Below are 13,728 nucleotides of genomic sequence, written 5' to 3'. Positions count from 1 at the left end.
GGCTCATCAAATAAGACTTAACACCAAGACACTTTCAGAATATGATTCTTGGCCCTTATAGAAAATCAGTAGTTATCATCTAGGTAGAATCCCAATTAGACTATAGTCTGTCCCAACCCTCTACAATGCACAAACTGTGATCACCCCTCAACAACCACACGATGGTAGAGTTGCGTTTGAACCCACCTAGTCTCCTTACCCGACTCCCCTACATGCCTCTATATTCAGGGTGGTGATTTTTATTAGTAATGTAAGCTATTGATTTAACTTTTCTGTTGTATTGTTAATGGGTTTAATTAACTTGCTGGTCTTTTTAATGATAATTATGAAGAAAAAAAGATGAATAAATAATGAAAGATGTTATTGCAAGTCTGAGAAAAAATGTAAAAAAATAAAAACATCTAAAATTAAAATATTATATGAGTAATGAAATAAAACATTTGAGGGAATGCTTTTGGGTCAAGTGACTATTTTGGATTAACTCCACTTATTAATGTAGTTAGGTTGAGTGGAAACGTATATTCAACGTTTAAAGAAGCTGTGCACTTGAGTCAAATAATGTTATGAAGAAGCGGAAAGGACAAGATTTTTCATATAACTTTAATGTCATTCAACTGTGCTGAAGGAATTGCATGACCTCACAAACGTATGATCTCAGCTCTTGATGTCATAATCAGCTAGCTGTAAAGTCAATGATAGCACCAAGCAACCCAGTTTCCTCCATTTGTCCTGGTGGCATGACCGGGTGAGATGAGTACTCGTTTCTGTTTAGAGCGGGTGAGTGCTAAACTAAAAAAAGTGGAAAGTACTGAGGTTCTGTCTAAATTGAGTGGGTATCCAGTTTATGTACTAGAGATTGATGGATACTTTTAAGGGTTTGCCTAGAATAGAGGGTAGCAGGGAGGACCCCATTCTATTTCTCTAATCTGTAGAAATGCGATATGCTTAGTGAAAGGTCTTTCTGTATTGTTCTGCCTTATTTTTTCTTTTTAGGTTTCCCCCATTTTGTTTTTTTGGGTTGGAAAGGTGGCTTTAGCGTGCCTCTTAGTCCCACGTCGCTGCCTGGTCTTAGATCAACGTCATACTGATGAGAAATCTCTTGTCATCTAAGCTAGTCGATATTCTTAACTAGTGCCCCTCCGCCCTGCCGAAAAGTGAAAGAGCCACATTGGTCTGTAGAGGCTGTGGAAAGTGCCCATGCATGCCCTCCCCAGGGTTGAAATGAAAAGCTTCTGATATGTGGTCCCGTTTACTGGCTTAATTCAACCAGACCACCCCTACATGCGGAGGAAAGGCGCTGGTTTGCCAGGGGATGCAAGCGCTGAATGAAAACAGCATTAAACAAGAGGTGCATGATTCCTTTCTGCGTGGGAACGTTTGTTTCAAGTGCAAACTTGGATAGACCAAGTATGGAGCAAAAGGCAGCAGTTAGATATTTAATGAGGAACCGGTGGATTCATTGCTGAGGCAGGAAGATGCCTCCTAGGTTGGGCATCAGAAACGCTCGAGTGCAGTTTAAGGGGAAACAAATTGTAGTATGATTGCAATTGAGGACACCAGGGGGACCTGTGCTTTGTTTCAACAATAAGTGGGAATTCAAGATCCTTTGCAGCTCTTGAGACTTACCATGTAGGTAAATGAGCTGACATACAAGACCCATGTATTTCATTAGGGGAATAATAATGTACTTGGCAATTAATCATCTGCTTTCACTTTACGAGAGTTACACATTCAGATAATGATATTCATCTTGCTGAATCCTTCGGGCATTCACCAGGCCCTGAAAGCTAAACTGGCCCTTTCTTGTTAAGTGTTTGCTGGTTAAATGTGTTTTCTTGTAGGTGTGCATCTCATTTTGAAATTGTTATTTGAAATCACTAGTTTGGCAGAAGCCGTCATTCCCCTTCGTTCTTTGTCGGTGCTTGGGCTGAACGCAAAGGTTTTGACATTCCTGAATTCACAGGGAAGAGTCCCACTGGAACCAGCGGACAAAGGCTTGAACGTGGCCGGGCACCTCGAAGTCTTTAGTCTGATAAGGACTTTTGTTTGCAAGGGCCCTTGGGCGCCTCCTTTGAGGGGATCTGTCAAGCAGGCAGCTTGGCTAGCCAGGAACAGAAACGAAGCCACACCATCAGAAGATGAGTATAATTTTGTTGAAGAACGGATCCCAGAATAATGGGTTTGCCTCCATGTATGTTTGGCAGCGGGGCAAATTGGATGTTGTTTGGAAACAAATTCCTTACAAAGCTGAGACTCTACGTTTGGCCAATTACCTCTATACAAGAGACCTTAAAATATACCATTAATGATTTAGGAATCATGGTATTTATGTACCGTTTGTAAATGAAGGGGTCAGTTCAAGGCCACGGCAGAGTTCCATCCGGCGAGGCCTTCTCATGCTCTTTTCTGAAACAGTTGGTGCCGTTCTTCATGCAGAAATAATGCAGTGTATGTGTTTGCTGTGCTTCACTTGTTTATCGAGACAGGAACACAAGTATGCTGGTTCCATACAGCCCCATATAGGGTGAAGAAAGGTTGCCCTCTTCCAACCTCCGGTTCCTCCAGAATGGTGATATTTACCACATATTGTTCACCATGAGCTGTTGTAATATTGTTGTTCAAGACCACTGGTCGTGGAACAAATGATGATTTCAAATTTGGCAAATTTTAGGATTCAAGGTGTTTCTATTTTGTTGTTCACAGTACTGAAAGAAAACCGGTTCTGAATAGCTGGCTGCTGTTAATGACTTTCAGGTTTATTTTTTATGTCATCAAAGGGTGTCATCTTCTATAACATAAGGCCTGATTCACAAAGATGTTTGAGACGCTGTGACCTACACCTCACATTACTGTAGTATTTCACACACACACTCATGGAAGAAAGCTTTGTGAATCAAGCTTGTGATACATGCTGCTGGGTTTAATTTCATTACAGTGGAGTGGGTCACCTTACCTCAGGCAGCATAACACTACCCCGTGTTTTCAGTAACATTGTAATTGCCTTCCCACAAGCCTACCCCCAATGTCCAAGTTAATCAAAACTTCCTCTGCCGTTTACTGAGCTTCTACCCCTTTTAAACATTTATTAAAACAAGTTTATTGATCTGAGCCGTGGAGCACAATGTTACCTCAGTGTAATTTTGTATTGCCGAAGACCATAAGTGAACAGCATCCAAAGATACTTTCCCCAGTATGAGTTGGGGCGAAACTGTGTCACTGTGGCCAGAATCTTGGAAACCGTGGTCTAAAGAAAAAAAAAACCTGTTATCAAAGCAGTGTACCTGTTGCACTGACTTCCAGTGGTAATCAGATCCTTATAGACCTTTACATGCAGTTGCTCTTTGACTCTTGCCTTGTAGATGAAAAAGTCGTGAACAGCTCAAGAAAGAACTGGTTGAACACCCATAAAATGAGATTAGCATCCAAAGGCTTCAGGAACTTTTCCTATCAAATCCATTCCAGCTAGCTCTCTTATGTGCTTCTCTCCCGACTCCCGCATTGCTCTATCGCCTTTGTACTTCTGTGGTGTTCTATCTCTTGTGCTCCCCCCCACCCCCCTTCGGTGGGCTTCTTTTTCTCTTGCTCCCATCATAGACCTGCTCCTCCAGCATTGTTCCCCATAACACCTGTGGTCCCCAGTTTTTTGTTTTTTATTTAGCACTTTTTTTGTTTAAAAAAATCTTAGTTTTATTTGCGGATCTAAGTGGCATCCAGTATCTTGGATCATTAAATATAAAATGAAAGCAGATTGCGCATGCGTCATTCTGCTGGCTTGCGCATGCTTTCTGACGCAGGCACATATCAGTGGAATGCCCCCTTTTTATTTTTTATTCAGGTGATTATACAAAGTACCCGATGCTGTACAGCACTACAAAAAGCAGTTGGCAAAGCCAATAGGTCCTAAAGGTGAAATCAATTGGGTTTGCCTGTGCTTGTTTCTCACTGTAGGAGCAAACGGTTTGGGGATGGCAGGGGGTGTTGTGGAGGTGGAAGGGGCCAACACGAAAAACACCAGCTGAAAAGCATTCAGGCTGCCCTCCTTGCATATGGTGGCTGATGTATCGGGGTATTATATCATACTCTTTCCACCCAGGGCTTATACCAGCAAGCTTTTGATTTTAGAAAAGTGCAATCACGGTGAAACTTTGAAGGGTATCTTTTGGTTAATTGACATACAAGATTATTTATATGTTCTTTTGTAATAACATTGGTGTCAGATTTATAGTTGTGATAACATTTGTGACACCGGCACAACATACTCAAATCAAAGATAAAAACAACACATGGTGTGAGAAGTTTAGGTAGTTTAAAATGTACCACAAAATAGGTAGCCGCTCTATAGCGAAGCTGTAGTTTTGTGTCATATTGCAGTTCTTGATAGTACTGCATGCATCATATGTTGTTTAGATAACTGTTTGTTTCTTTTGTGGACATTTCCTCAAGGTTTATAATGCAAACAACATCCACGTGGTGACAAAAACGAGGACAGAACATTTGACAGATGAAGAAAAGGCCAGATACAAAGGTATTCTTTCCTGCGTTTACACCTTAGATTGTATCAAGACAGCGAAGAAAAGTACCAATAACATAAAAGTACTTCGAATAATTTGCATATGTGCTACCCAGCAAACTAGCACCTTCGACATCCCTTTTGTTGTGCTTTTGAGTTGAAAGATAAGTTTGCTTTCAGTGTTCTAAGATCTGGCTTTAGGATTTAGAGCGATTCTCACATCTTTGTGAAACCTTTTATTTCCAAGAGGACATTGCTGATTGATTAAGGAGTTTGCTTTCAGTCATTCAGTCTTGCAGTCACTTTCCATTTATACTACTCATGTACTGAACCAGCAGCTATGCAAAGCTTTTATGTTTTGCAGTCACTTCCTCAGGAAATGATCTTAGCTGCCTTCTAGATGGATATCACTATGGCATATATCCTCATGACAGTTAAACACACACATCAGGCGGTTGTTCAAAACTTACAGTGTGTTGAAAGGAAATTAATTGCTGCACTGTTGCTTTAATCCTAGCAATGTTTTTTTTTATATGTGGTGCAAGGGCTCACTGTAGGTGTCACAGCACTGCCTGGCTCGAAGGGGTACAAATAAAAATGGCTCAAGTATTTATTATCTTTGTCTGGTTATATCTTTATAAAACAGCTAAAGATCACTCCCTTTACCCTAAACATGCAAATTAGATTCAATGTTTCTTTCTCGCCCGATCACCTTTTTTTTTTTTAGAAATAACCTGCTCCCTTTTTTGTTTGTAACTTTTCCCTGTGATAAGAATGCTCAATTCGAGGGTCCATCCAGCTCTGCATGGTAAAGTTAAAAAAACTTCTTGGATACTCAACAAAATAAAGAAACCTCAACAACCTAGGAGACTAGGGGACAAAGGTACCAAGCCCCAAAAGATGAGGGTTGGGGTCATTTGTTGTGGGGTCTCACCCTGGCTCTAGGAGTGGTGTAGCCTGTTTGTGGAACATTGGTCCAGAAAGGCACAAGTCATTATCTGGAATGACAGAGAAGTTTCTGTGTGCAAACCTTTAAGGAACGGGAGTGGGGGATGGGGCGGGGGGACTCTGAGTTGTGTGTCATTGGATGGCCTTCCAGCAACTAAATGATGGTCTTGTAAACATTGTCTTTGAGCATCCTTGTCTCACAGTAGGGAGAGGCCATATGGAGAATTTTCTTAGCCCTCTCTTTAATGTCTCCAGTCCTTAAGGATTGTTTATGTTAGTATAATTAATGCACTGTACGTAAAATGTTTGCTGCTGAAATGTTAGTTCTCTGTAGGTCACATATTTGAATCCTGGCTTGGTTGATTCAGCCTTCCATTCTTCCGAGGTTGTATATTGAATGTTATTAAACTGAGTAATAGTAAAACTTGTTTTCTCATGGGTACTATGCTGACTTTCTCAGCTTCCTTTATTTAACCTCTTCCCATGCACCAAGCTGGATTTGGAAACTTCCTAATTGATTAACATTTTACCACTTCAAATGGTACCCTGTGATGTCATAAACTGAGACTTGTTACTCCACAGGAAATGGCATGTAACGTTTCCAAGAACACCTAGTTATAAGTGACACCAATGAAGTTTTGTATTGGCAGATGTTGCCTCCACAGACCTTTCCATCACAGTAAGAAAGGAAAAATAGCAAAAGGTAGAGACATTTTCCCCTTCCGAACGAGTGTCATTCTTTGAGCCCTTCTCTAATTGGATGTTCCATCTTTCAGTTTGACATCAGAGTGCCTCGGTGTTGAGATGCAAACTGTGAAGCCACAATCATCTCTCTTTATTGAGACTTTGGCTTGACAACAGCTTTGTGACAATATTTTGGCATTTAATTAGACATTGATGGGTTAGATCTTGCAGTCTTGGGATAAGCTGTAATCAAACCGGGCAAAGTGGTTGCTTGAAAGAATAGACCTGTGCCAGGTGACCTAGTCTTCTTAATGTAGCATCCAACCCTGAAAAAGTCTGGTGGTATAGGCGCCCACCAGCAGAGTAAACTCTGTCTTTCCGAGGGAGTCCAATCGAATAGCTACATTTGGCAAGCATATATGCTCCTCAGCTAGCCTCGCCTACTCACTATGGGACATGGTGGGTGAGGGCTTACCTCCGGTCTCACAAGAACACAGTTAGCCAATCCCCCTATAAGTTACTCCTTTTCCGGGATTTGCAAGAGACTCAGCTTATCAACAGTGTTGAGCTTACCTGCCTGCTGAGCAGGCTTCCCAGCCATTTCGTGGTCAGGATGGGGAACACCGCAGACAACTGTAGGAAAGTACCCCTTTTCTAGCTTTGTTGCCCCCACTTTTGGTCTGTTTGTCAGTGTGTTTTGACTGTTTTCACTGGGAACCTGCTAACCAGGACCCCAGTGATGATACTCTCTCCTTTAAACATTGCTTGCTGGAACCTATTTCATTCCACAATCTGCATACTGGTTCCCCATTTAAGCCCCTAGTATATGGTGCATAGGTACCCAGGGCATTGGGGTTCCAGGTGATCCCCATGGCCTGTGGCATTTATTCTGCTACCCATAGGGAGCCCATGCAAAGGGTTCGACAGGACCACCATTGCCGACTGCGTGAACCGGGTGCATGCACCCGTTTTCACTGTAGGTCACTACACCAGGTCACTATAAGTCACCCACATGGTAGGCCCACTCAGCCCAGAGGGCAGGGTGCAGGTACCTGTGCATGAGAGCACCCTTACACTAGTGGAGGTGCCCCCACAAACCCCAGTCCCACTTTTCTGGACTTTGTGAGTGCAGGGACGCCATTTTACATGTGTACTGGACATAGGTCACTACCAATGTCCAGCTACATAATGGTAACTCCGAACCAAGACATATTTGGTATCAAACCACATTACTTTTGCAAGTATTGGTTATATGATCCCATGCACACTGGGGGCTCCTTAGAGGACCCCCAGCATTGGTACTACAGCCTCCTGAGGTTTTTCAGGCACCCCAAGCTGCTGCCACCTCACAGACAGGTCTCTGCCCTCCTGTTGCTTGAGCAGCTCAAGCTCAGGAAGGCAGAACAAAGGATTTCCTTTAGTAGAGGAATGTTAAACCCTCTCGCCTTGGAAATAGGTGTTGCATGGCTTGGGAGGGGTAGCCTCCCCAAGCCACTGGTATGCTTTGAAGGGCACATTTGGTGCCCTTCGTGCATAAACCAGTCTACACCGGTTCATGGACCTCCAGTCCCTGCTCTGGCACGAAACTGGCCAATGGAAAGGGAGTGACCACTCTCCTGTCCATCACCACCCCAGGTTCTGCCATCTTCAATCCAAGGTTGGCAGGGAACTCTGGGAGCATTTGAGTGGCGTGGCCAGGCCAGGCAGGTGACATCTGACCCCCCTCCTGGTAGTTGGTCACCCAGCTAGGTGACCAATCCCTCTTTCAGAGCTATTTAGGGTCTCTCTTCTGGGTGGTTCCTCAGATTCGGCTTGAAGGATTTCAGCAGGATTCCTCTGCACCCCTTACTTCGACTTCTGACCAAAGAAACTGCATCTGGACTCTCCAGGACCCAACAATCTGCAACAAAGACGAAGACTTCGCTGTAACACTGTTTCTCCGGCTCCTTCCAGCTTCTGCAACATTTCCCCGGTCGTGTATCCTCTGAGGACAGCCTGTCTTCAGTCTGCACAGAAAAGAAGAAGGAATCTCCCTTGGAGTGAAGTTGTCACTCCCCTGCATCTGTAGGCACCAAAAGCATCGACGACCAGCTGCGTGGGTCCCCTCTCCTGCTGAGGTGCCTGGATCTTACAACACAGGTGGTGGTTGGAAGTGGTCCAGACAATACACTCTACTGGCTGTCCAATTGGGGAGGAGGTAAGCCCTTGCCTGCCCACGCAGGGCAGTACCCTCGTGCACCACGTCCTTTGCAGCTACCAAGGCTTGTTGGCACTTCTTCCAAGGGATCTTCAGACTTCGTGTAGCTCCAGCCCGCAGCACTCCTTCCCGCGATGCACAGCTTCCTGAGTGACTCTCCTGTGGCGTGATACTCCTTTTCGTAGTGCTGCGTGGGCTCCTTTGGCAACTTCTGTATCCCCATCCTGTGGGACTCTTGTGTGTGTTGCCTGTGCTTCTGTGGGCTCTCTGCAATGCTGAGAGCCCCCTCTGACTCTCCCTCCTGGGGTGAGTCCTCCTGGCCTTGCTGGTCCCCCGCAGCACCACTTTCTGCCAACCGCTAGTTTTGCCCGTGCCAAGGCTTGTTGGTGGAATCCTGACACGCATTTCACTATTTGCACTGTTTTCTAACTATTTTTACTTACCTCCTAAGGGAGTATTGCCTCTATAGTATTTTGGTGTTTTGTTACCATAATAAAGTACCTTTATTTTTGTAACACTGAGTGTATTCTTTCATGTGTGTAAGTGCTGTGTGACTACAGTGGTATTGCATGAGCTTTGCATGTCGCCTAGATGAGCCTTGGCTGCCCATCCACAGCTACCTCTAGAGAGCCTGGCTTCTAGACACTGCCTGCCCTACACTAATAGGGGATACCTGGACCTGGTATAAGGTGTAAGTACCTTAGGTACCCACCACACAGGCCAGCTTCCTATAACAACAACCTGATCACCAAGGGTAGCACTTGTCTCAGTCTTCCCTCCCTCCAGTCCAAACCTCCAAGCCCCTTTAGTGCACCCTTACTGACATACAGCCATTCTGTATGTTGGCTGGACCAGCACATTCCTGTAGGGGTGGCAACACATTATATCTGGCAAGTAGGTCCTGCAGAGTGTCCAACTGGGCTATGCCATGCCATTTCCTTTCTACCAACTGTACCTGCCACCTACGCCAAACCACTTCTCGAAGGATCATATGTCCATTTTATGCCAGTAAGTGCAGTTTGTTTGGCCAAAAGAGCCATGAAGAGGGTCCCAGCCTCAAAACTGGATACTATTCCTGCTACTTTCGTGTGCCGAAGAACAGAGACCTCTGTCCTATTCTGTAACTTAACCCTCTCAATTCCTTTCTGTGCAAGGACAAGTTCAAAATGCTCATTCTGGCCCAGGTTATCTCTGTCCTGGATCCCATAGACTGGACGGTGGCATTGGGTCTCCAATAAAACTCATTTTCATATCCCTGTCCTGCAGGCTCACATACTGTCCCAAGGTTCAAGATGGACCATGAACACTTTTATTTTCTACCTGCATACCACTACCTTTTAGTCTCACCAGTGCCTCTCTGGTGTTCACAAAGGTGATGGCAGTGGTTGCTGCCAATCTTCAGAGGCTGGGGGTACAAGTCTTCCCTACCTCAACAACTGGATTTTGAAGGCGGACTTGCCACAGTTAGTCGCGGATCACCTCTAGAGAATAGCAAACCTCATCACATTATTAGGGTTTTCAATCAGCCTGCCAAAGTCACATGTGAATACTTTCCAGAGGCCCCCATTTATGGAGCCATCCTGGATACAGTGCACTTTCAAGACTTTCCTCCAGATCAACGAGTCCCGGTAATTCATTTTATGATCCTGATTTTTCAATATCTGTCCTTTGTCTCAGCGAGGATGGCTCTGCGGCTGTTTGGTCTATTTGCCTCCTGCAACCTGCTTGCCCACCATGCTAGATGGCACATGCTAACTGTGCAGTGGGACCTTAAGTCTCAATGGGCCCTGCATCAAGGGGACCTGTTTGATTCCATCCAGGTGTCAGAGAAGACTGCACAAGATCTTCAGTGGTGGCTGCACAACCAGAATTGGGCCAGCAGCAGACCCATCTACCTCCCTGCCTCACCTAGAGTTGACGGTAGTGATGGATGTGTTGCTGCTGGGTTGGGGTGGTCATCTAGGAGAGGTGGAGGCCAGAGGAGTCTGGTTTCTGGTGGAGACCCACCTCTAAACTGTTTTGCTGGAGTTGTGGGCAATGTCTGTGGCTTTGAAGGCCTTCCTGCCCTATGTCAGTGGACAGCTGGTGCAGGTTCTCATGGGCAAAACACCACTGCCATGTCGTGCAGCAACATGAAGGGCCATGTGGGCTCTTGGGTCCTGTGCTTGACCTGACTGAATCATCAGGGGAGTTTCTGATGGTACACCACCTGCAGGATCTTTAAACACCAGGGCAGACAAACTCAGCAGGTGGTGCAGAGCAGTTCATGAATGACAGCTACACCCTGAGGTGGCATAGGGCATCTTCAGACAATGTGCAAAACCCTGGCTCAGTCTATATGCCCCGCCAGTTACACTTACTGTCAACTCTTTAGCATGCTGGCGTTCTCAAGAAAGTTTTCTCTCTCAGATGCATTTTGCCTAGAGTGGAGCGTGGGACTCCTTTATCCCTTCCTGCCGCTACCTCTTCTGATTGGGCCAGGAGAGTGTGGTACTCAGAACTTCTGGGCTAGAGCATCAGTCCTCCGATCAAGCTGACACTTTGGGAGCACCACCTGTTGCATCGAGCTGGGCCTTCCCGACCTGCACCTCCACGAGTGGAGATTGAGAAGCAACAGTTGTTTCCTTTTCTCCAGTATTGGATCTTTCATAGATTAACTTGCTTGAATCATCCCCCTCGTCGAGGTGGGAGCCTATGGTAACTGGAAATACATATAGCAGTAAGTGTAACACAGTAGGCCCTAATGGCCTAACTAGGCACTGTTATAACCTATCCATGTCCTTTGCACCTTCAGTCACAAAACCCTCAAAGACTGTGAGGGTAGGCTTTTGTTGTGGCTCCAAAAGCAGAAGGCCATAGAAAATCCTTCTTTGGATGAGAGTGAAGCCTCATCTCACACTTCCCACTCTTTAAAAAGGCATAGAGAGAAGGGAAAACCACATACAGAGCCTCCAAGAAAAATGGCTAAAAAGACAAAATATCTCCCTGTGGAGAAGCATAAGCGCCAGGAGAGTGCTGCCTCGGGATCAGAGACCCACTTAAGACTCTCAAAAAAGGTTCACTCTGAGCCTACCATACCTGTGGGAAAAAAGTAGTGCCTCTCTGTCCCTGTCACCGGAGACAGATCTGGGAAGATTCTCCTCAGATGCTGCCAGAAAAGTCCTGACGACGACGACCCCGTTGACGACCGTGTCGACGGTCACCGCGACAGCGGTAACGTTGACGTTTACTACAGCGGTGTCCCCGATGATTGTTACGTCGTCGCCACTTTAATCGACGACGATCATTACCGCCAAGATCTATAAGAAACCATTGTGGACGAAGGCGTCGTCGACGACGGAAGCCTCGTTGTTTCATCCGTCGACGTTGGTACCCCCGTCGACGAAACACCTGACGACGAGGGCGAAGAAGGTACCGTTGACGAGTACACCAGCGATGACAGCATCGTTGACGAGGGAACCGTCGATGAGAAAACCGTCGACGGGGGAAGACCCGTCGACGACGAAAACTCCACTGACGAAGGCATCATCGTTGGTAGAACTGTCGACAAGGAAATCAGCGGTTCTGTCGGCGCAACCGTCGACGACTACGCCATCTTCAGGAGATTTCATGGCACAGCAGGACCCGGCAAGATTCCTCCCTCTTTCTTTCATAACCATGGGAGAGAAAACATCTCCAATCCTCCTGAGGCATACCTCCCCAAGCAAGGTGTTGCTATACCCTCCTCAGCATCTCTTGGATGATGACAATGACATTTATTCACAGGAGGAGGGAATGTTTGGTGCAGCCAGTAGTCCGTTGCAACTACATGTGAAATGCCAGGACCTGGATGAGGAGGGTGAAGGGCAGGACCAGCCCACCTATCCGTCGACGACACTCCAACAGGATCCGTCATACCCCGCATTTGAGACAGAGGCTTCCTTTTCAATGCCTAGGTCTTTAGTGTCAGACCATCAGGGCATGTTGAAAGATTATTATCGAAGGTTTCTGCCATCACTGCCGGCGACTCCATCCAGGCCCTACAACCTGCAGATGGCTCTGCAAACCCCTGTTCCCAGTCACCCGGGAACGCCACACAGAAACATTCCGTTTGTTCACCAACCACAGGATGATCATTACTCGACAGATGAGAGAGAAGATGATGAGATAACGGAGACAGGTCCTAGTGAATGGGATGAATACCTCATCCCTACACCGTCACCGCCACCAGCAGGGCCAGTTGATTCGCCCCCGGAGGACATAGGGGGCTTCCATAATTTGATGGAAAGGGCGGCCAAGAGATTTGACTTACCCATTGTCTCACAGGAAACTGATTGTTTCTTATACAACTTTAAAGAGCCCTCAAATAAGTCAGTTAGGGCTATTCCTATACTGGATTTTCTATGGCAGGAGGGGTTGAAGGCAATGAAAAATCCAGCAACAATACCTTCCCAGATGCTGAGGCTGGAAAAGAAGTATAAGGCCCCTGATAACACGCCGGCCTGCTTAGTGTCCCAACCGAGACCGGATTCTTTCACATCTCAGGCAGCACAACGTCGCTCAAAGAATCCTTCGGCACCAATCACATCACCTCCAGACAGGGATGGACAATGTTTGGACAATATTGGGAAGAAATTTTCCTCAGTGGCGGCAATTACAGTGAAGGCAGCTAATTCGTTAGCCATCCTGGGCAGGTATGATCGCCAAATGTGGGCAGACATGTCTGCTTATATGGACCTCTTGCCTGAGAATGCCAAGTTGGAGGCAAAGAAGGTGTTACAGGAGGGTGAGCGGATTGCAGCTGAGATCATAGATTGCGAAATTTACATTTCGCTCACAGGTTTCCGGCTGCTGGCAGGTGCAGCAGTCTGGCATAGACAGGGTTGGCTGAAGTCTACTTCATTATGCCCAGAGGTTCAGAGTAGAATCCTGGACATGGTGTTTGATGGGGAAAGCCTCTTTGGGAAGCATGTGGATGACATGCTGCAGGCCATCAAGACCGATACAGACACAGTGAAATCCCTTGGTATTTTACAGTTCAAGAAACAGCCTTTTCGAGGTGTGAGGGGTAGAGGAAGTTACTCCTTTCGGGGTGGATACCAACAGTATAGGCCACAGTACCAGTCCTCTCCAGCAGGACCCCGACAACAATATGGTCAGCACCAGCAGCATTATCGATTGCCACCTACCGCTGCTTATAGACACCCTCGCAAAGGGAAGATTAGTTGCCCATGGAAGGGATGCGGGCAGAAAGCAATGACCAAACAGTCATACCAGCTTCCTACACTACCCAGGGATCGAGAATTGGGGGTCGCATCACTCGTCACTTCCTTCGATGGTCAAACATAACATCCGACATGCGGGTGCTGGATATAGTGGCCAAGGGGCATACTCTGGAGTTCATTCAGAA

At 46.1% G+C, this 13,728-nt stretch overlaps 1 protein-coding gene across 1 annotated transcript in view; it reads left to right on the top strand.

Annotated features, from left to right (window-relative positions):
• The window catches only part of ANKRD13A (ankyrin repeat domain 13A), a 352,335-nt gene that overhangs the window by 120,252 nt on the left and 218,355 nt on the right, over positions 1-13,728 (top strand). The window contains exon 8 of the mRNA XM_069214719.1: positions 4,444-4,525. Within this exon, the coding sequence (XP_069070820.1) occupies positions 4,444-4,525 (82 nt within the window). The remainder of the gene's footprint in view (positions 1-4,443; positions 4,526-13,728) is intronic.

Source organism: Pleurodeles waltl, chromosome 11, assembly GCF_031143425.1.
Source record: "Pleurodeles waltl isolate 20211129_DDA chromosome 11, aPleWal1.hap1.20221129, whole genome shotgun sequence".
NCBI lineage: Eukaryota > Metazoa > Chordata > Amphibia > Caudata > Salamandridae > Pleurodeles > Pleurodeles waltl.
The sequence above is the reverse complement of the archived record's forward strand: the minus strand, read 5'-3'. Positions and strand labels throughout refer to the sequence as shown.